Here is a 23,486-nt window from a genome sequence, read left to right as displayed (position 1 = left end):
AAGTAGCTTATCTTAAAAGCAACTGCCAGTACCACCAGAAACTCCTGAGGAAAATGAGACCCCTGTTAAATAAACAAAACAGTACAACAATCGCCAGGGGCACTATCCTTTCACGGCTAGATTACGGAAACGCTCTGCTGCTGGGCGCTAGTAATAAATGCCTTAAACAGTGCCAGGTGATTCAGAACAACGTCATAAGAACTATAACCGGCAAAACAAAGAGCGCACATATCACAGGCGAGAGGAGAGATCTTCATTGGCTAGCCATAGATAAACGCATCACATTTAAATCCTTGACACTGGTTCATCGCTGTCTATATAGAAATGCCCCGACATACCTAAAGAACAATTCAAGTCGTATGAACCAAGTCGCAATCTTAGATCAAAAAACAAAGGCCTATTCCACGCCATACCAACTAAAAGGACAAAGGGCCTAGGTAGGGCCTTTTCGGCCAAAGCAATAGCCAAATGGAATAAACTACCAGTGACCTTAAGATCCGAAACAAATCTCCCATGTTTTAAAAAGAAATTGAAGACCCTGCTCTTCAAATGAATCCACTTTGAAACCAACCACTGACATACTCATATCACACCGATATGTTGTCCCGTCACTACGTCTTTGTCTACATGGAAAGCGCTCTGATGCCTGCGTGCTGCAGCGCTATACAAACACATAAATAAAATAAACGAAAGGGTAAAGAGGAGCTGGGGTGGGAAGGTATATGAGCCAAATTTCTCCACCTACTCCAGAGAGGCCATGACGTGGATCGCAAGGGGTACTCCCTTGCAGATCACCAAAGTAAAGGATGAAGAAGGCAGAACCCTGATACTACTGGGGATCCTGGAGGGGAAGGAGATCTGCATCATTAACTCCTATGCTCTAAACAGAGAGACAGCCTCCTACTTCCCAGGAGTGGTACGACTGTTGGGAGACTAGGTATGAGCAGAGAGAGTTTGGGGAGGTGACTTCAACTGCCTGATGCATGAGCAGTTGAATAAGTCGGCTTCCGGCGTGATACATAAACCAAACCACTAGCATTGAGGTCTCTCTATGAGACAATGCTGGAGCTTGGGCTAGTTGACCTGTAGCACGAACAGAAGGGGGAAGAGTGGAGCTATTCTTTCTATTTCCACCCCCATCGGACTCAATCGCTATTAGATTTCCTGTTTGTCAGCAGGGTGCAATCTTGGGGATATAGTGGGACAACCTATTTGGGGAAAACATTATCAGACCATGCCCCCCTCCATACTACTAAGATGTGGGGGAAGAGAAGATGCGCAGTACCCACATGGCATCTGAGGGACGGAGGCGCTCCGGGACACACTCTTTGGGAAAGATATAGAGCAGGCTATCACTCACTATATCGATCTAAATGAAGGGTCAGTGGCACCACCTATGGCCTAAGAAAAGAACTACTAACCCCCTTTAAACGATACTGAGACAAGCATACAGCAATTGGAGGAAGACTTAGCGAGGGGATCCAACTGTGGCGCAGAATTGCTCCGAAAGCAGAAGCTTAGGGCTGAGGCACAAGATAGACTTGGGAATTACGAATTACGATTACGCACAACACCTCAAGCATATTCATTTGGAAGGGGAGGGTGTTAGCTTGAGTATTACGACGAGAGTGCCCAAAGATGTTGGTTAACCGGATCGTCACGGAAGAGGGGAAGTTTGCAACATCACACACAGATATTAACAGGGCCTTTCGGGACTTCTACACTAAGCTATACACATGGGAAGTGACCCCAGACATGGAAGACATAAGGGAAGTATTGGATCAAACCCGGCTGCCAAAGTTGACAGCCGCTGTGGCAGAGGAACTTGAGGGCCCAATTACGGAGGGGGATTTGAGGGGGGCTATTGGATTGCTTATTGTGGGAAAACACGGGGGGGGATACAGCCTCCCGGTGGAGTTCTACTCGAGGTATGCAGATCATGCAGTCCATAAATTGAAATTACTCTATGAAGCGGCACTCCAGAAAGGTATTCTACCGGAGTCCATGCGGGAGGCCATGATAGAGGTACTTGCAAAGCCAGGGAAAGACCTGTGCAAGTCTGAGTTTTTTCGCCCCATATCCCTGTTAAATGTGGATGGTAAGATCCTGTGGAAGATCTTTGCTAATAGGCTTGCAGGGCGGGTGATGAAGTTAAGCAACCTTGACCAATTTGGATTTATGGAGGGGAGGAATAGTATGATAAACATGAGACGACTTCACTATGTCATGCAGAGAGTAAGGGAGGATAACACAGAGTTTGCAGTGGTAGCCAACAACGCGGTTAAAGCGTTTGATTTGGTGGAGTGGGAGTGGCTTTTCCAGGTGTTAGAGAGGTTAGGGACAGGTGCCGACCATGCAGGGCTGGATAAGGCTGATGCACCACTGCCCCTAGCAAGGGTGAAAATGGTCAGGGAACGATACTCTAGACGGCATCTGGGCAGAGGGACGAGGCAGGGTTGTCTATTTCCTATTCTTTTCACGCTCTCACTGGAACCCCTGTCAAACATCTTCAGGACACAATTTTGGGAGGAAGGCATTACAATAGATGGGCAACTTCATGTAATGTCTTTATACGCAGATGACGTCCTCCTCTATGTACATAATCCGGAGTTACACGTGCCATATATGCTGGAGGTAATAGCCAACATAGGGAGGTTTTCTGGATTGACAGTGAATATACATAAATCAGTGGCGTTCCCCATGGGGTCCCTGAGAGAGGTTCCTAGATTAAATCTGCCAGTGGTGGGAGTGCAAGAGGAGGTGGAGTCGTTCAGGTATCTGGGCATACAGGTACTCCATGATACCGCAGACAGATTTCAATATAATGTGGGACGAGCCCTGTCTAGGACAACATCAAGTTCTGGGGCAAGCTTCCTCTCTCCCTTATGGGGAAAATAGCGGTATGCAAAATGATCACTCTTCCAGGATTTTTATATTTTTTGTCAACATCCCGTTTATGTTCAAACCCCCCTTTTTCAAGAGGCTGGACAGTCTGCTGTCTGGATTCTTATGGGCTTAGGGGAGGCAAAGGGTGTTCCTAGACACAGTGAAGTGACGCTATTCAGGGGGAGGCCTCTCTTTACCTGATTTTGAACTCTATTATTTAGCTGGCCAACTGCAACACGCTGCCAGATGGGACTGTCAGGTAGATGGGGTGGACAGGCAACTGATAGGTAAACCCCCACGACTGCAAACAGGAATGGAACTCCCATGGGAAGTCCAAGAGGCTCTCAGGTGCTAAGTATAGTGCTGGTGGTTCAACAAGCTTGGAGCCGAGCACGCACAAAACTGAAGCTGGGTAGGGGGTACATCCCGATACACCGCTGAGCGCAGACCCCAAAATAGAGGGTATCCTGGGAGATATGGTATCATACAGGTGTGAGGTCAAACATCTGCTCACGTTGGGGGACCTGTTTGAAAGGGGTACCCTGTTACCCTTTCAGGCATGGGCACATGCAAAGACATGGGCACTGAAATGTCATATGCCGGAAGGTCAATTCCTAAGCTTTGGTAGATTGGCCAAAGCCCTCGCTGGGAACTGGAGGTCGATGCCGGAGGAACCCCTGAGCACCCCAGTGCTCCATATGATCTTCTCACTGGGGCTGGGCTGCCAGGCAATTACTCAGTTCTATGCAGCATTGCAAGATAGTAAAAAATCAACCCCACTGAAAAGTGGGAAAGGGATTTGGGGATACCATTGGAGCGTAAGACATGGTGCAAATTTTGCACAGCCATCCCAAAGGTCTCACGCAATGCACGCCTCGTTTAACATAGTACATTGAGTCTATATTATACCACAGAAGTTACACATGATGAATGCAGCGCTTCCGCACACCTGTCCCAGGTGTGGTGGAGAGTCCGCACATTTCTGGCACACGGTCTGGGGTGCCCTTTGGTAGCTGGATACTGTTCAGTGGTGATCAATTGAATAAAAGGCCTTCTGGGGAGGGAACTGGAATTCTCGCCCACAGTGTGTTTGCCGGGGTTGCTTCTGGGAGTGAAGACAGCAGAGCGCAAACGCTCCAATAAGGATGTTGGTCCTAGCAAAGCGCTGTATGACGATATCTTGAAGAACCGCAGGGGTTCCCTAATACAACAATGGATCTGAGACATTATGAAGTGGGCAGGAGGATTCGGTAGATGCGAGACTCCAATGGAGTGCACTCCTCGCTGACTTGTACTCATCGCCGGATGACCTACCCACTATACAAATGGATACTCACAGGAACAGTGAATTGGAGAAATCAGCAGAGGGCCGGAAGGTCCAGGACACTAGAGATAGAGAGACAATTCTCCCGTACCACGTGATGTGGGATTTGTAACGTCCTCTGTGATTCTGGCAACTGGAGATTGTGTGTGGGGGTGGCAGGCAAAAGCCAGGGGGGTAGAGGCAGGGTGGGGAGGGAGTTCACATGAGTATGTTACTTTGTATGTTTTAAACCTTAATAAACCTTAATAAAAAAGAATGGCTGCCCCATCGGGCTGTATGTTACATACTCTGTTTTATTTATTTATTTATTTATTTATTTATTTTGCAATTTGTACAGCACACCTAACCCAGAGGCATCTAGGCACTGTTTTGATGTGCATTTCATGTTTGTGCTGTTGTGCTGCTTGTGTGGCCCACATGGCTGTGTAAAATAACATTACACTGGCCCTCATTACGACCCTTGCGGAAAGCGACTGACCGGAGCGCCACAGCGTAAATAGCGTTTCCGCCATTGCACGAAGGAGCAAAGTGCGGCCCATTCCGACCCATCGGGCACGAGCACCACGCCACGGCGGAAGTGCAAAGTCCGCGATGGCGGAAATGACCCCAAAACGGCCCACACCGCCGCCGTACGGCGCCCTAGGTGCAATACCGCCACCCCTCTTAGCGGTCACCGCAGTGTGCGCCTACCGGAAAGTACGGTGACCGGAAATATACGGAAACGGAAGTTAAAACATGGGCCCGGAACGGGAAACATCCCGGCGTACACCTATAAAACCACTAAAACCACACAACCACTAAAATCACTACCCTGAAACACACCCCAACCCGTCACCCACCCTAGCGAAACCAAGACAAATGGGAAAAGTAGCGAAGAAAGCGTGCGACCGCAAGCGGCAGGTCCACTTCTCCCGCGAGGAACTCACCGTGCTAACAGAGACCCTCAGGCTGCCAAACAACTGCACCCTCACTCCACACACAAATCAAAGCACCTCCAAGGACCCGACCCAAATCACCCTCAGGTACCACCCCAGAGCATGTGATACAATGCCATTCCAATTCCCACAGACCCATCATTAACCCTCGCCCTCCTTTACTCCACCACAGGGTCCGATCCAAACGACGAGCTACAGGACACCCCTACGAGCACACCTGCAAAGAGGGCCAAGACCAACGGCCAGAGACCCTCCACCTCAGCTGCACGCATCAAGACACGGCAGCAGCACAAATCAGGTGGCAGCACAGAGGAGGGAACATCAACAGGCACCCCAGCAGCCAGCATGCCCACAACACCACCACCACAGGTCCCCCCAATGGATGCCACAGAAGGCACTGCCTCTGGTGGCAGCAGCACCATAGGTGACACCCCATTGATGGCAGCATGCTCCGACACAGAAAACGGGGATGTCGAAGTCAGATCCATCCATGACCTGTCCCAATCCCCCTGTCTGTCCCATCCCGTACAACATGAGGATACCACGCAGGGGCACCCACAAGACAACGACTGGCCATCCCCCACAAGCCCTGTGGCAAGGCAACATGAGGACAACAGCCCCTCTGTGACACCCCCGCAAATGGGCATGGCCCAGCAGAGGCAACAGTCCCTCGACAAGTTAATCGTGCAACAGCAGCAAATGGCCACGCTCCTCAAGGACCATGCCGATGAATGTGGGGGCACTAAGGCAGACATAGAAACATCAACTGAGACACTTAGGGCAGAAATGGAGAGAGGCACAGAGACGCTAAGGGCACAAATGGAGAGTAGCACCGAGAGCCTGAGAGTCCAAATGGAGAGAAGCACCGAGAGCCTGAGGGGGGAACTGCATGCGACGTCCAAAGACGTATGTGCGGAACTTGCCGCAGTGCGCCGTGTGCTCACTGAGCTCTCGCAAACCCTCAGGGACATGCATGGACGTGAGCAGGCAGACACATCATCCGTTGCAAGTTCCGTCCAGGGCAGCCCCCAACGTAGATCTGGAAGGAACCTGCGCTCCACAGGCAGGGGTGCCCCTGATACCCGCAGAGGGGGCTTGCAATAGCGACAGACCACTGACAATGAGCATCTTTGGACACTGGGGTTCGGGGGGGAGGTAGGAGGGTGGAGGGGGTGTGTTGGGCTCACTTGGGTGGCGGGTCGATAGGGTGTTCAACATGACATCACATATGCCATAAAAAGTGCACGATCAACCAATGAGATGTGTGGACATTGATTTTTGTGTACTAGGCCATCATAGGCGTACAGTCCATATTGTGCATGTCCCAGACACGCACAGTGCCACGAGTCCCGTGTCCATGTATCAGCCACCAGGCGTGAGTGCTAGAAGCATACATCAATGAGATGCTGACGAATGTCACGGGCCTCCGGTGCCTCGCAGACTCCATGAGGTGCTGCCACATCCCCACCCTCATCATGACCATCATCAGGTGCTTGCAGTTCTGCGTCAGGGGGCATGGGCACATTTCTACGTACGCACATGTTGTGGAGCATGACACATGCCATCACCATCTTTGCAACCTTCTCATGGCGGTACAGGAGTGCCCCGCCAGACCTGCTGAGGCAGCGGAAACGAGTCTTCAGTAGGCCGAATGCCTGTTCAATGACTACACGGGTACGTGAGTGGGCATGGTTGTAGTCCTCCTCATGCTGGTCCCGTGGGTTCCGGACTGGTGTGAGGAGCCATCTCTTCAGTGGATATCCAGCATCACCTGTATGTGGACGAGAAACCTATGATGTGGAATGCCATTGCTACGTACGCACACCCCCCCCCTTCCTGCCAGGTCATTGCCAAATCACATTCCCCACATAATCATGCATGTAATGAGACTCACCGAGTAGCCAGGATCTGTTCCCTGCGTGTCGCTCCATGTAGCGTGGTATTGTAGAGTTCCTCAAGACCATAGAATCATGGGTAGATCCAGGGAATCGGGCACAACAATGTGTAATGATCCTGTTGGAGTCACACACCATTTGTACATTCAGGGAATGAAATTGTTTTCTGTTGCGGTACTGGGCCTCCATTGCATGTGGGACGACCAATTCCACATGGGTGCAGTCGATGGCACCAATGCAACCCGGTATGCCGGCAAGTGCATGGAATCCCACTTTTGTGTTGGTAATTTCCTGCTCCGAGCGTGGTAGAGAGATGTAGTCGTCTGCGTGCTGCAGGAGGGCATCGAGCACTTGCAATAGAGTCCGTGAGAACAGTGGCTGAGAAATGCCATGCAACTGTCCGACTGTGTGCTGGTAGGTGCCTGTGGCCAGGAAGTGGAGTACAGACACCACCTTCAGTAGGGGTGGGATGGCGGTTGGGCTATCTATCATGCTGACAAGGTCAGCCTGTGTCATGTCCACAATGGCGGCTATGGTGTCCCGGTCCAGACGGTAGAGGGTGTGGATCTGCTCATCAGTGAGGTTGAACGGATGTGCTCGGAGGCGTGGGATTGCGGGCTGCCTGCGTGGTGGTAGTGGCTGTGCTGGCGGCCCTTGCTGGCCCTGCCTTGCCCTCCTCCTCCTCCTGCGTCTCCTTCGTGCGGCCGGTTGCAGTTGGTGTTCGTCTTCTTCTTGGAGTTGGAGTACTTGCAGTGCTATCAGGTCCCCCAGGGCCAACATCGCGAGTCCTGCCGGTAGCATTTCGGTGTGGTTGTGGGAGGAGACTGGCTGTGCAATTTATGTGTTTTCAGGCTGTATGGCCTCCACCTGTGGTGATTAATTCCACCTGTGCAAGCTGCTCTCCCCTTTGGCCGAGCACGTCCCGCGCACAACGCTGCAAATCTGGGAATGGCATCTTGCTATTGCAATCATGTATTTGTACCCGATGGCCGTGTAACATTGGTTGACATGTTCATTCTGCTGTGGTCCCATTGTTGCACATACTATCTGTGCAGTCGCGAACAGACTTGTGAAGGGTCAGTGGAACGTAGTACTCGAGTAACGGTGGGCCCTCATGCATCACTTTACCGAGTTGCAATGACGGGCGGGGCGTCCCATTTGTGGGTGAAGGCAGTTGCCATTTTCACACACAGCCGCACTCGATGGAATAATTAGTGATTTCAAACGGCCACAGATGCCTTTTCGGCGTGATGTTGCAAATGTGGAATTCCAAGGGCGGCGCTTTCGGTTTCCAGCTAGCGGCGAGGAGATGCCCACAGGTCTGACTGCAAATATAACGTTCTGTTGTTCAATGTCCTTGAGACAGGGCCCATGGCGAGGAAGCAATGATTGATATGAATAGTTTGGGATGCGCAATTGCTACGTGGGCGATGAGGCCGGCCGTTCCCAGATACATGTTACTTCACAACACTGGAATTACGGGCTGGGGCACTGTGGATTTTGCAGGCTGCATAACGCACAGACTCAATGGATGTTTCTAATGTTATGTGAGTAATTATTCAGGCGTTTTGATTCCGGGATGAGGGAATGATGAATGGATGCATGGGCAGGTGATTTGATACAGAGTTTGCCATGTACAGGGCTTCTTGGGATCTATCCGCCTCCCCTACGCTATGTGATGCAGGGCTGCCATGGTGGGACCATCGTCTATCTGGTCTTGTTGAGCCCTCCCTGTCTCGACACGCCCTCAGACACTTGTGTCCATGCACATTAACATTCCCATCTGATGGATTCTGTTTTGACAGACGCATGCACAGGTACACTCGTTTGTGATGGTGTTTGCACCTCGATATAGATGGTTAGGAGTCGCAAGTGGTTTTGGGGTGGTGATGATCCTTTGGAGTGGGCTAGCATGCATATGGCTGTGGATTTCGTGTGATCATTGAAGTGAGTTGTTGGAATGTAGTTCTGATGGCCATTCTGTTCTTTTTCTTTTCTTTTGGTTGACAGGTATCTCCTCCCCTTTTGCCACTGCCATCTGTATGCCACTCCTGCAGATGGGTTTTACTCCCGACACCTGCTGCTTCGTGTTAATCAGTGGAGCAGCATTACGATCTTATGGGACGATCGCCAATGGCCCACATGCCCTTACGCTGTACTGGTGGCTCGGAGCAACATTTCGGCCTTTCGGCTGGACTAGTGCCTCCCCATTGGGACGGCCCTGCGGTTCTGTGCGCTTCCATGTTGCCTTTTCGTACGTGAATGTGGCTCTGTGTACCATGAGGGAACAGGACGACACACAAGTAGTGGCTGGTCATTTCTTGCGGATGCAGCCCACAATGGTGATTGGTGTTTAGGAGTTCATGGCCTGATGGCTGTATGGGCTTGGTGACTTTGATGTGCATCAAATTTCTATTCTGATTTGGCCCGTGTAGCGTTTTTCTTTGCAAGTGATGTGGCATATGCCTATTTGGGGGGCGATGTATTGTGAGGAGATCTGCATTGGGTTCCAGCTTCGGAGTTTAGTTGCGTGGTACTGTACTGGGCGCGTTTGCCTACTAAGCCCGTGAGGTCAGGGATGGGGGCTGCCAATATGACAGTTTGAATGTTGTCATGCTCAGGGGCGGGGGATTGGGTTTTGTGTAACAGATGCCGGTCAGCCAGGTGGACTGGTGGAATGATGTGATTCTCGGAATATGGCTGGTCACAGGTGCCTGTGTTTGCGTGCGTTTCTTGGTGGGGGACTGTGGTCATGTCCATTGGGATGGCTTCTGTGTTCGTGCCATCTGTGCCCTGCAGCTCCCATTGGCCCCTCTTGTGTTTCTTTTGTTCGTTGCCATGCATGGGTGACTTGTACATTTCAATGGTTGCATTGTGGCTTCATTGCACCTACAGGGAGTTGTACTTTGTGGGCAGGGAGCGGTGTACAGGCACTCAGTGGGGCCGTTTACGGTTGATTCGCGATGCCGTACTTCTCACCATGGCGGAATGGTACATTACGCCATGCCTGATGGCGTTAGGTACATGTCCGCTAGGGTCGGAATTGGCGTACCGTTGCGCCATGGTGGTGTTTGCGGTTTCGCATGGCGCGCGCGCGCGTGCTTGGTGCAGTTAGCGTTGGCGTTCACTACGGTGTCGCTAATGGCTTCGTACTTTGCGGTGACGGGTCATAGTCGCACCGAGCGCTATTCGATGGCGGTATTGCATTTCCGCCATCGTTTTCCGATTTCCGCAAGGGTCGTAATGAGGGCCACTGTCGTCATGATTCGAAGGGGTGTGCCCATAAAGGCTCAATTTCTGTTGCGTGCGCCCAACTATCTAAGTATTACACTTTGCCTTTGATGGATGTACTTACCAGTGACAGCACGGTAATGAAGGTTGACATGTTTTCCCCAAGGAATTTTTTTGTTGGCCTAGTGAAAATGCTGGTGCAAAATTACACTGCATCAGTGCAAAGAGATTATGCAGGCCCTCAGATTACAACACTGTTGGTGGTATACAAACCCAAAAAACGCAATTAATATCAATTGACCATGTCAGGGTCTACCCACCTTTAGTCCAAAGCCACAATCTCCGGCTGAAAACAAACTGTATTCTCTAGCCATCAGGAGGGGTTGAAATTCTTTATTATCTGGACTATACAGATCAGAAAATCAGATGCTCTATCTCTCACCTTTGGTGGTCAAAATCCTTGCTCCCAGGCCTCATAAGCAACCACAGCCATGTGGTTGTTTGATGGAATGAACCCTTCCTCCAAGCTTCAGTTCTGGATGATGGAAAGCTTTATTGAAAACTGAGGGTCTGTTTGGGTTTTACATAACATCTGCATCCCCTTAACAAGGCTCTGCTTTTGGGGGTAATACCCATACCTAAAAAGGGAAAGTAATATATCTAGCTATCATTTAAATGCAACAGTTAAAGGAGCAGTGTTCCACTTAAAATGATCAAAAAGGTACTGCTTCAAGAGCATGGAGAGAACTAGGCACCTGATACTGCCAAGCTCAGAATATTTTAACATTTTGTACACAGCAGTATCCAAACTTCAGATAAAAAAAATGCCAATACATTCAAAACTAGGAGGCTAGGATATGCTTCAACGCGAGCAAGCAGGAGCAGATCCCTTTTGCTCTGAACTCACTTCACTTAATCCTGGTAGAACAAAGAATCAGATTCAAAGCTGCGTGTGCACAATGCCTACGGGGTATGAGCCTCAACTACCTATAGGTGCGGCCCATTACAATGCCCACAGAAACATGCGATCCATAAATAGTTCTATGGTCCCTCATGCCAGGTCCAAACAAAAGCAACGCACTCTAAAACAAATGCTACTGTCGTCTGGAATGACCTTGACATGTCTCTTAGCACAGAACCCTATATGCCAGAAGTCCAAAAAGAACGGTTAATACTGACTTTTTGGAGATAAGTTAGCACCTAGCACACGGTAGAGGTACCAACACGCACAACATATTTGTCTGCCACCCAATAGATTGTGTGCACAAAACTTAACACATTAGGGAGGTTGCTGACTTTGCCATCTGATGGGATTTATAGCTGAGCTCCAGTCTAATAACTCCCATTGTCTTTATAGCCGCGAGAGCTCCGAAGTGGCCCAGAGGCGAGATATTCAGATTATACCCACCATTCTAACACAAAATAAAGGCATGAAGAGGTAATCAAAGCAAGCATTGCATAAGATGGAGGTTTGGAAAAAAGTGGCTGCCTACACAGGCTTACTACTTACAGGTGTTCATGTATGTAGCTCAAAAGGATGGTAAAATGAGCATTGAAAAAGGGTTATGTTTGAAGACACATATTTTAAGGTAATGGATCCATTCCACATTGGTCTTTTGGAAGACACGTTTAACTGGTCAACACCAAATGGCCAGCATTCCAACTGACTGACATAAACCTCTTCTTGCGGGGTTGGGCTGAGACATAACAGGAGAATTAGGCTCACAATTGCAAAATGCATTTTAGGATGGACTGTTTCAGCACCACCAAAGGGATGGTGTTTGGTATAATCTGTTCCAAATAGTGTATTTTCTTTTCAAAATTCTATTTATTGGTCATTTGTGGAAAAAACTAAACATAAACATAAAATGTTGCAAATTCCCTACAACATCAATGTATCGGTCCAGTCAATCGAAACCAATGGCCAGTTCACACGTGAATCTAGAACAATGCAGATAAACAGGTATGGCCCCCAAAGAAATCAGAGATTATGTTCTAGGCCTGCGTGAAAAAGCGGAAAAGGAGGACCACGTGGGGACTGTGTATTGCCGTCGTAGTTAAATTATATGGAAGTATTTCAGCAGAGAAGTGTTTTTTTAGTTATATCTTATCATTTCATCCATATTTAGAGTGGGCTGTGACATCACGACAATTCATTCTACTGTGGAACCATCATCATAGAATGTTTGGGTATGAGAGGGTGTTTGAGATCCAGAAAGAGAGAGTCGTTGGTGGAGTTGGAAGGAGCTGCAGGATCTGAGGGCCCCTTTTACTCACGTACCTTTTGTTTACTTGAAGAGGCAATAAACCATACAGAGTGCTTTATTTATAATACTAGTGATGATGAGCTCTTCGTTGTGGCCCCCAGCAGGCTGTTGCCAATCATCTCATCTCAGGGTAAGGAGACTGCAGACCAAGCAAGCAGAAGAGTGCAAGCACTGGCTTTAATTGAGGCTGAGCTGTGAGTGGCTCTGCTCACACAGTGGCTCGAGAGAAAGGAGAAAGTGCTCGCCTATCACAGCGAGGTTTTGAGGGGAAGGAGAGGATCTCCACCTGCACCGGACAGTGCCGACAGTGCAGGTGCACGTGCTTGCCTGTGGCGGTGTGGCTTTGATGGAAGGGAGTGGATCCCCAGCCTGCACCGGGGCATACAGAGAGAGAGGCACTGTGAGAGTGGGGGGCGGCTGCGCATAATGAGTTGCTGCAAAGGCGCCATATTGATTGTGTGCTGCTCACTGTGCCACGCAAAACAATGGTCGATACTCCCGGCAGCAATTTATGAGGCAGGCACACTGCGATGTGCCCGCCAAGCTTAGGCGCTGTCCCGGTGGCCTTCTTGAGGCCAGGCAGGCTTGGGACGTGCAAGTTACATCTTGACCAATAGCCATTTTTAAGTCAGGCAAAAAGGCACAACAGGAATAAACACATTTGCTTGGCATGGAATTGACTGGACAAAAGAAGGTAACTTCATGTAAAGGAATATAGTGGGACTTTAATGGAGAAATGAATACATAGAAGCATACACCAACGTGAAAAACCTGTAAGTGAAAAAAAGAATAAGAAACTACCATGGCCCACCTATCACCGGAATTCCTCTAGTTGGAGACATGGATAGAAGATTTTCAAGATTATGTGGTAGCAATACATGGACCAACGTTCAGTGTAGATAGGAAGCTTGTGCTCCTAATGCACAGTTTAGGATTTGAAGGCCGCAACATTTTGAAAAGTCTCCTTGACCCAAATGCTCCTTTGGAAATGGTGATGGAGAAGGACAAGCTAGTGGGGAGACACTAAATCCCTATGAAGCCATCTTAGGCAAGATAGATATTCATTCAAAAAGTTTCCATTTTGGCTTTCGAGAACAGAGTGTTGGGGAATTGATTGAGGATTTCATAACAGGATTGTGAGAATTGGCTGATAAGTGCAATTCTGACATGATGAACAACAAACGCCTTAGTGATCAGTTCATGTTGCAAGTTTGGGAGAGTAAGATAAGGGAAGATATGAGATCCCAGTTTAGAGGAAGTGCTGGAATTGGCAAAAAAGATGGAACACATGATGGCATTTGTAAAAGAGTTAGATAAGAAGGGGCGTCGACTTCTGTGTGCCATGTCTGTTCGAAAAGACCCTAAGAAGATGGGTGTGAAAAAAAAGCAGGGTTTCGAAAGGGAATCCATTAAAAAAAGGGTGCGCCACAGGAGCAAAATCTCTTTTCATCAAGCAAAGCTTTATATGTGGAAGCACCTTTCACTTTCCAAATTCTGAGAAAAGTCCATTTATGACTTAGTGCCACAAATGTGGAAGGAAAGGTCACTTCGCCGGGTGTTGGAATCATTTTTCACGTGGCTCTGCCAGGTAGATTTTGGGACTGTCAGGGGAAGATGAAAAAGTGGATGATCCGAATACCTGTGCTGAAGGTGTAAGCTGGTCCGTCAGCCAAGTGGGTTCCAAACCTAGGCAAGGACAGAAGCCTCACGCGACAGTCCTGGTGAACGGGATTGAAGTCACTATGCTACGCCTATGCTAGTAGACCATGGTTCAGATTATACCATCATAGAAAGCAAAGCGCCTCATTCCAAGTATGGTAGAGTGGTAAAGACTGGTGGTAACAGAATTACCTCCAATTTCCCCGCTCAGCCATAGTACAGGCATCGTCCTGGTGTTGAAGATTTACCTCCAGCAAAATGTTGGAGGTAAACCCTCCAACTCTCTGCTGAAAAATCGGCGGAATCTGCTCCAGTAATTCTGCCAAGAAAAGCCCTGCAGAGTCCTATGGATTCGAAAAAATTGGATTTACACCACCACCTCCACTTGTAATCTGGTGGTAATTCCATTTGGTGGTATCTGTGCAGGGATGTACTGCCCAGATACCACCAAACTCGTAATGAGCCCAAAGTATGGAGCGAGAGGTTTGAAGGAGTGCAGGTCAAATCACCAGACGTGAGAGCGAATGCCTATGAGGGAGTCCACATCGAGATTTTAGGGATCTTTGAGGCCCAATAGGAATGTAAGGAAAGAGAACGAGTGCAAGGTGTATGTCTCAGAAAAAGGGAGAACCGTTTGGGTTGGTATGAGCAAAGTGGCATGGGGGTTAATATTGATCCCAACGTACTAGGTCATTTTGCAACTGTGAGTAATATTATGAGTCCTGAAGAACAAATGAGGGATGTATTCCGAGAAGAACTAGGGTGTCTCAATGGTTATCACCATAAGATTAAAATGAGAAAGGATGCAGTGCTTGTGGTCGCATGTACCAGTAATGTTCCCATTGCCTTAAGGGAGTTAGTGAAACAGGAAACTGAAAAGTTGATAAAGAGTGATGTGATTGAAGAAGTGGAAGTGTTAGAGTGGGTTTCCTCTGTGGTAGTTGTACAGAAAAGCAACAGCCAAGTGCGGGTGTGTATCGACCTCAGGGGGCTTAATAAGGTAATAGTGGTGGACAGGTTTCTACTGCCAAACATTGGGGAATTGGTAAGTATGTTTGCAGGGACCAAGATATTCAGTACACTGCCTTTGGCTTCATCTTATCACCATACTAAACTTCATCCGGATTCTAGGGACTACGCAATGTTTGTAACGCACAAGGGTACTTTTAGGTTCAAGAGAATGCCGTTTGCACTTGTGTCCGCAGCCTCATTTTTACAGAGGGTGATGCACACCCTCTTGAAGGGCATTAAAAGGGGTGGTGTATTTTCAAGATGATGTTTTAGTCACGGTAAAGGGTGTAGTCGAACAGGATCAGATGCTTTGTGAAGTTTTGCAGATAATGGCATGTGTGAGTCTAACTCTTAAAAGGGAGAAGTGTTGCTTCCATGTAGGATCGATTGAATACTTTGGCCACAAGTTAAGTAATTGTGGACTGGAACCAAGAGAGGAATTGGTCTGAGCTATAGTGAATGTGGAGCGACCCAGAGATAAGCAAGGGCTAATGTCTTTTTTAGGTTTGTTCAAGTATTATTCCAGGTTCGTAAGGCATTTTGCAGATAGGTGTAGAGCATGGGTGCACAACATACGGCCCGCGAGCCAGTTGTGACCCGCCATGCCCTTTTGACCGGCCCACGAGGCACAAAGACTTTCCTAATGGAGGGCGGCCCGCGGCCGCCCTCCATTAGGAAAGTCTTTGTTGTCTTCCGGGCCGGTGAAAACACTGGCCCTCATTGGCTCAGCACACACACGCATCACGTCGCTACTACGAGCCACGTAATGCGTGTGTGCTGCACCAATGGAGGGCCAGTACTACGGCTGGCGTGGTCCATAAGGCTTGATGCCGGAAGGCATTTCAGCCTTGGACCACGCCAGTCGTAGTGCGATTCCAGCGTTACAGTTTACCTGCCGCTTACCTGCCTGCCTTCCAGCACGTCTCCGGTAAGTGGTCTGTTTGTGTTTGTGTGTCGGGTTTGTTTTGCCTAATGTTTGTGTGTGTATGTTGCGGGGGGAGGTGTGTGTCGGATGTGTATGAATGTTTGTATTTGAATGTATTTTGTCTGTATGTTGAGATGCGAGGGTGGGGGGGGTGTCGGATGTGTATGAATGTTTGTGTTTGAATGTATTTTGTGTGTATGTTGAGATGCGGGGGTGGAGGGGGTGTGTCGGATGTGTATGAATGTTTGTATTTGAATGTATTTTGTGTGTAAGTTGAGATGCAGGGGTGGGGGGGTGTGTTGGATGTGTATGAATGTTTGTGTTTGAATGTATTTTGTGTGTATGTTGAGATGCGGGGGTGGGGGGGTGTGTCGGATGTGTATGAATGTTTGTGTTTGAATGTATTTTGTGTGTATGTTGAGATGCGGGGGTGGGGGGGTGTGTCGGATGTGTATGAATGTTTGTATTTGAATGTATTTTGTGTGTATGTTGAGATGCGGGGGTGGGGGGGGTGTCAGATGTGTATGAATGTTTGTGTTTGAATGTATTTTGTGTGTATGTTGAGATGCGGGGGTGGAGGGTGTGTCGGATGTGTATGAATGTTTGTATTTGAATGTATTTTGTGTGTATGTTGAGATGCGGGGGTGGGGGTGTGTGTCGGATGTGTATGAATGTTTGTGTTTAAATGTATTTTGTGTGTATGTTGAGATGCGGGGGTGGGGGGTGTGTCGGATGTGTATGAATGTATTTGAATGTATTTTGTGTGTATGTTGAGATGTGGGGGGTGTGTGAATGTTTGTATTTGAATGTATTTTGTGTGTATGTTGAGATGTGGGGGGGTGTGTGAATGTTTGTATTTAAATGTATTTTGTGTGTATGTTGAGATGCGGGGGTGGGGGGGGTGTCGGATGTGTGTCAGATGTGTATGAATGTTTTGATTTGAATGTTTTTTGTGTGCTGAGTTGGGGGGTGGGGGTTCGGGTCTGTATGGGTGCTTGTTTGAGAGTTTGCTGATTTGGGGGGGGTGGGGGGTTCAGGTCTGTATTGGTGCATGTTTGTGTGTGTGCTGAGTTGGGGGGTGGGGGTTCGGGGCTGTATTGGTGCATGTTTGTGTGTGTGCTAAATTGGGGGGTGGGGGTTCGGGTCTGTATTGGTGCATGTTTGTGTGTGTGCTGAGTTGGGGGGTTTGGTTGGGGGTGAGGGGGCCATGGGGCATAGTGTTTGGTTGGGGGTGAGGGGGCCATGGGGCATAGTGTTTGGTTGGGCGTGAGGGACATGGGGCATAGTGTTTGGTTGGGGGTGAGGGGGCCAGGGGGCATAGTGTTTGGTTGGGGGTGAGGGGGCCATGGGGCATAGTGTTTGGTTGGGGGTGAGGAGGCCATGGGGCATAGTGTTTGGTTGGGGGTGAGGGGGCCATGGGGCATAGTGTTTGGTTGGGGGTGAGGGACATGGGGCATAGTGTTTGGTTGGGGGTGAGGGACATGGGGCATAGTGTTTGGTTGGGGGGTGAGGGGGCCATGGGGCATAGTGTTTGGTTGGGGGTGAGGGACATGGGGCATAGTGTTTGGTTGGGGATGAGGGACATGGGGCATACTGTTTGGTTGGGGGTGAGGGGGCCATGGGGCATAGTGTTTGGTTGGGGGTGAGGGGGCCATGGGGCATAGTGTTTGGTTGGGGGTGAGGGACATGGGGCATAGTGTTTGGTTGGGGGTGAGGGGGCCATGGGGCATAGTGTTCGGTTGGGGGTGAGGGGGCCATGGGGCATAGTGTTTGGTTGGGGGTGAGGGACATGGGGCATAGTGTTTGGTTGGGGGCGAGGGGGACATGGGGCATAGTGTTTGGTTGGGGGTGAGGGGGACATGGGGCATAGTGTTTGGTTGGGGGTGAGGGGGCCATGGGGCATAGTGTTTGGTTGGGGGTGAGGGGGCCATGGGGCATAGTGTTTGGTTGGGGGTGAGGGACATGGGGCATAGTGTTTGGTTGGGGTGAAGGGGCCATGGGGCATAGTGTATCTAGGGTCAATAAAATATATATAAGTTAATTAAACAGGCGAGATACAATAACTAAATAGAAATAAATTATAACAATGGAAAATGTGTAGTACAAAATGTAAGTTTGAAATGCAAATAAAAATCGTTACCCCTCAAAAACATTCTTTTTCCATGTGTTTAGTACAAATTGGGGGTTTAAAAAGCCTCCTGCCACGCCCCGCCTACCGCCCCGCCCACATTTACTTTTCGGCCCACTATAGCCCTCATGTAAGGTACTTTCGGCCCTCTGTCAAAATCAGTTGTGCACCCCTGGTGTAGAGTCATCAGAGAGTTGCTCAAGGAAGGCTGTGCATTTTTCTGGGGTAGTGCCTGTCAGGCAGAATTCAAAGCTATTAAGAGGGCCATTGTGAGGGTGCCGGCACTGGGTAACTTTGACACTACATGTGAGACATCCATGATGACAGATGCTAGTGATTCGGTTTTAGGTGCGGTACTGCTCCAGAAGCAAACCGTTGTAGAGAAAGTAATTTCCTTTGCTTCACAGGTGTTGACAATTCATTAAAGGGAGACATTTTATGGGTGACCTATATTTTAAATGTAATGGGTGTCTAGTTTCATGTCTACCTAGAGTTGCTATTTAATGGGTGGCAACTGGTAAGGCTTCCCTAAACCACAAACCACCTTTAAAGGTATGGGTGCCAACTCTAATGGTTTCCTAAGACCCATGGGTGCCACTGCCAACTGATGTGACTTCCCAAGTCTTTACAAGTAGTGGGCACCAACTGTCACAATTTACATCATACTCTGCATGCCATAGCCTAACCCCCTGGGTCTAAATGCACACCTGGCGCTGTGCCAGGTTTTGCACAGGAGAATAGGGCTGTATCCGAAGAAAGGCTCTGGAGAAGTTTGGTTCTTGCACTTTAGTGCAAAAGAAACTACTACCCCTGAGCATTTGACAGGCTAACTTCTGTACAGCTATATTGTCATGGGTCCACCTTCTGGATGAATTTATGTATCAATGTGTATTACCCTTGTGTATATTAATATCTTCACTACACCATTTTATCACTAAACCAACAAGTGATTGCACTTGCAATATATACTGTCTTTTAACAATGCTCACACTCTCTTACTTAACATTTATGTATATTTATTCGCTTGTGGCGATTACATATGAGCATCAAAAATAGAAAAGTCAAGCAATAAACAGTTCCTAATATTAGCAATAAAGTAGGGGAGTAGATAAACAGAACCCTACTCTTCTAAAATGTTAAAACTAGATCCTGCCAATCACAGATGTGTATGTAGCCACTGTGGCCCAGTAAAAACCTAAAATCATACATACAATTGTGATGCTCTGTATTGGCAAGCCAGGGGACAGGTGAGGTTATACGGACCAACCTTTGGATAACCTATTAGGTAGAAAGGGTAACTAAGAACAACCTAAAAGCGATCTACATCCATGAATCCAAAATATGCTAGAAAATAGGTACAAATTGTTTACTTCAGCACCCAAATTATTAAAATAGTCAAAAAAATGAATTTGGGGAAATTGGCAAAGTGCCAATTTGTCACCTGGGCCCCGGTTTAATGTTTCAGGATGAAGGCATTTGGAAGCTGTTTGCTGCTTGTTTGCAAGGCAGTTCAGCTTTGTAAATTATGTTTGCCTCCAAAGTACTGAAGAAAAAATAGAATTTGGGAAATTGGCAAAGTGCCAGTTTTAGGCCCAAAGATTAGAATTACAGTCTAGGCCTGATCACTAAATCTCCTTCCTTTTCTTACCCTGGCAGGTCAGAATCTTGTAGGCCAGCACTCCTCCAGGTTCTTCCCCTTTGTTGTACACAGTTGCACAGATTTCAGTGAAATCCCACCTCCTCCCACCCGCACATCCCTGCTAGCCAGTGCCATCCTAACAGATAATGATGTCATTCATGTAATCAGTAGGACAGTAAAACAAAAACAAAACATCATTTTTGTTTACATTAGAATTGAAGCCAATATTTTTGTGTCACCTGCGTAAGAACTAGTATGTTTAAACAAGAGGGCCTTGGTCTAATGATAAAAAGAAGTCAACACTTAATCTTGTTTACCAATTTTTTAAATATGTTTTTCAATTCTTTGTGCACCTTGCTGCTTATATTTTAATAATAGAGCTAGCAAGTTCCTACATGCAATGCAATAACAATACTGATAAAGTGACAATGCACTCTCTAAAGAAAAACAAGAAGCATAGTGGTCGATGCTAGTAAATAGAGGTATTGCTTAGAAAGAAAGAAATGCATTTTCTAAAAACACCAAGCTATTTTGGTTTCTAGTGGACACATTAACCCATAATGCATTATGAAAAGTTTCAGTAATGTTCTGAATATTTCCAATTGTGCTTGAGAAGAGAGGGGTGGCAAAGTCAATGGTTGGAATGCACATTTGTGAAATGTATCTCTATCAAAGTTAATAGGAATATTTCATATGCGGTTACAGATCGATGTGACCTGCTTGGAGTTTAGATATGGTTATATTATAGGAATGTTGTGCACATTTATGACAACATGCTGTAGCAGATGGGGCTGTGCACAACCGCATGTAATGTCATCAGTGTGCACATATTAAGGGTAAGAGGGAAGGTGCTAAAGCATAGCGAGGGAGAACAATGTTTGTGTGTGTGGTGAGCACAGGGGGAGGGGAACAGTTTGAAAACTGCAGCCTTCAGCCTCGGGGTTAGCTATTCCTAATAGGTGTGGTGAGTCAGGCTTGCGTGAGTGTAGGGTGGGGCTCAAAAGCAGGGTGTGGATTAGCCTGCTGGGGATAATGGGAGTTTTGAAAAACGAGGGCAGAGAGTAAGGAACCTATGGGATGGCAGCAAACTTGTGTTTGGAAGAAGAACTATGGACCCAGCTGGAAGGTCTATTCTGGAAATCAGTACTGGGGTTGCCAAAAGCAGCACCGATGCCAGCGATTAGAAGAGAGCTAGGTTTGGCTTCATTAGCGGCGGCGGTAACACAGAGTGCCACCCAGCTGTATCGAAAAATCCTGACCCCAGATTCACCTCCAATCTTCCAGGTGGTCTCTGCCGAGATCAACAAGGGATCCTGTAAACCACTACTGGAGTGGGTCGCAAAAATTCAAGCAAAATTAGAAGAGGTAGCGTGTCACGAAGAAACACTAATCTACAACCCAGGACGAGTAAAGACCAAATTGGAACAGCAAGACTGGATAAACTCAATTGAAAAAAGCCAGTCCTACAAATCGCTAAAACATCTACCAACAATGCACAACAGGCTAAAAGTCCCATTAAAATACTGCGAGAGATTCCCGGAAAAAGAGTTAAGAAAAAGCTTCATGCGGGCTCGCCTAAATCTACTTCCTACAAGAGAAATCCTTTTCATCAGAGCTCTTGCACCGACGCAAGACTGTCGTTTCTGTGCTATCCAAAACGAAGTTGAATCAATCCGCCACCTCCTCACATCCTGTCAAGGCCTAACAAAGGAAAGGCATGCCTTTCTGACACCACTGAGCGACCAGTCTGCAAGCCTCGACGAAGAAACTTGTTGGTGTAGAATGATAGCAGGAGACTCGGCCAGATGGTTGAGGCCAAATTTCTTGAAGTGACACTTAAAAAAGTCACTATCGTCCAAAGCGAAACGCCAAGCTCTCCACAAAGCCACCAAAACACACGAACACCAACACTCTAAATTCTTCTCCTCTATCAGTGGTGTCGCTACGTAGCAGGCAAAGGATCTAAATGGAAACCAACAACCTTTTGTTAAAACCCTTGAGGTTGTAAGCAAAAAAAAAAAAAAAAAAGTACACGGGGCAATTAACTGCAGCAAACATAAGCAGATGCAAGACATATTCTGACCAGTAGATGTCGAGCAGTGAGTTTATCATCAATTTAATTCCTCACGTCGATCAGTTGTACGTGAAGAGAAAAATATGAATGCACAGTCAGCATGAGGTTGAGAAACGGACAATCCTGTTACAATAGTAAAGAACAACAAACACATTAGACAGGAACTTGCTTCAAATTTCTATATGGTACATGTGGACCTTTTGTCTGAGTAACTGGTCCTATGTTCATGTATATTCATAGATGGACTCTACTATGAACACATTACTTTCATAACCAGGTTTAGCTCAACTATCCAGTCTTCGCTGCGCTGCTTTGTAGTGACACAAATCATAACAATAAAGCCTCATTTGAACACATTCTTTTAAATCCCTCTTTTTTGCTCATAATAATGTCTTTTCAGAAAGGTTTCCATGGATAGCGCAAGAGAAAAAAATAATGTAATGGCAAGATGAATGCATTTGTGATTGCAATAACCATAAAGAGGGTGTCATTACTTACAGTTCAATCAGAGACTCTAAATCACTGAAGACATCTCTTGGCAGCGCCTTGATGTGGTTATTGGCTAAAGACCTGCAGAAAGAGAGCAACATTTACAATGCAGTCATAATCGTGTCCGATTTCGCCGGCAAAGGTCACTGAGGGAAAATGAGTCATTTGGTGGAATAGACTGCTGTCTCCATGAACTCCATGGCGATCGAGTGGGGACAGGGAAGAGGGGGGTATAATTATGAAGCTGCAGCTGCCGCACACACTTTCCTTGCATTTTAAATACAAACATATACACATCTGCCTTGGACAGACTGTAGCATGTCTTACATTTACATAAAGATGTGACACCAAGTTTTGAGAGACCATTTCAAAGAAGGATATAGTTTAATGTATTCATCCTAAAAAGTACATTTCATTCTTGGGCAATGCAATTCATTACAGGGAGACATTTTGCTATATATTCATGTTAAGGACACTAGGAATGTTGTTAGCTATTTAGAAACAAACCTGCACGTTCCTTGTGGATTTTGTTGAGTGGCAATATTAGAAGACCTGCAGTAGGTGGTTAATTAGCTCGAAAAATACAGGTAATATTTGACACGGAATCATGATTTTAGTGCAAAATCTCACGAGTGTCTTACTCGCCAGAGCAGCTATACAGCAAGATTGCCACATTCTTTCAAGGAATACGAAATCACAACACGCTGTGTTTATGTCACTAAAAGCCTTATTTTTGTAGAAATGGGAATGGTAAAGAGACATGCTCTTCACATGCTTTGATCTGTGTCATTTTGTCAGGATTCAGTGACAAATCTGTGAAATTCGTCCCTTTTCCCCAAGGAAATCGTGTGTAGGCGCTATATAAATAAACTATCATATGATATATCATATAAGGAGAAGCCTCCCCCATTGAGGCTAGGGTGTGGGCCTGCACCGCAAGACCCTCCCCAGGGGTCCGACAAGCAGAACCTCACTGGGAGTAACTCCGCTTTAGGAGACAATAGCGCCTGCATTGGAATAAGA

The 23,486-nt window shown here is 47.4% G+C and overlaps 1 protein-coding gene across 1 annotated transcript in view; it reads right to left on the bottom strand.

Annotated features, from left to right (window-relative positions):
• The window catches only part of LGI2 (leucine rich repeat LGI family member 2), an 828,935-nt gene that overhangs the window by 347,201 nt on the left and 458,248 nt on the right, over positions 1-23,486 (bottom strand). The window contains exon 5 of the mRNA XM_069631870.1: positions 22,473-22,544. Within this exon, the coding sequence (XP_069487971.1) occupies positions 22,473-22,544 (72 nt within the window). The remainder of the gene's footprint in view (positions 1-22,472; positions 22,545-23,486) is intronic.

This window comes from Ambystoma mexicanum, chromosome 6q (assembly GCF_040938575.1).
Source record: "Ambystoma mexicanum isolate Mex_15411 chromosome 6q, UKY_AmexF1_1, whole genome shotgun sequence".
In the NCBI taxonomy this organism is placed as follows: Eukaryota; Metazoa; Chordata; class Amphibia; order Caudata; family Ambystomatidae; genus Ambystoma; species Ambystoma mexicanum.
This window is presented reverse-complemented; position numbering and strand designations above follow the sequence as displayed.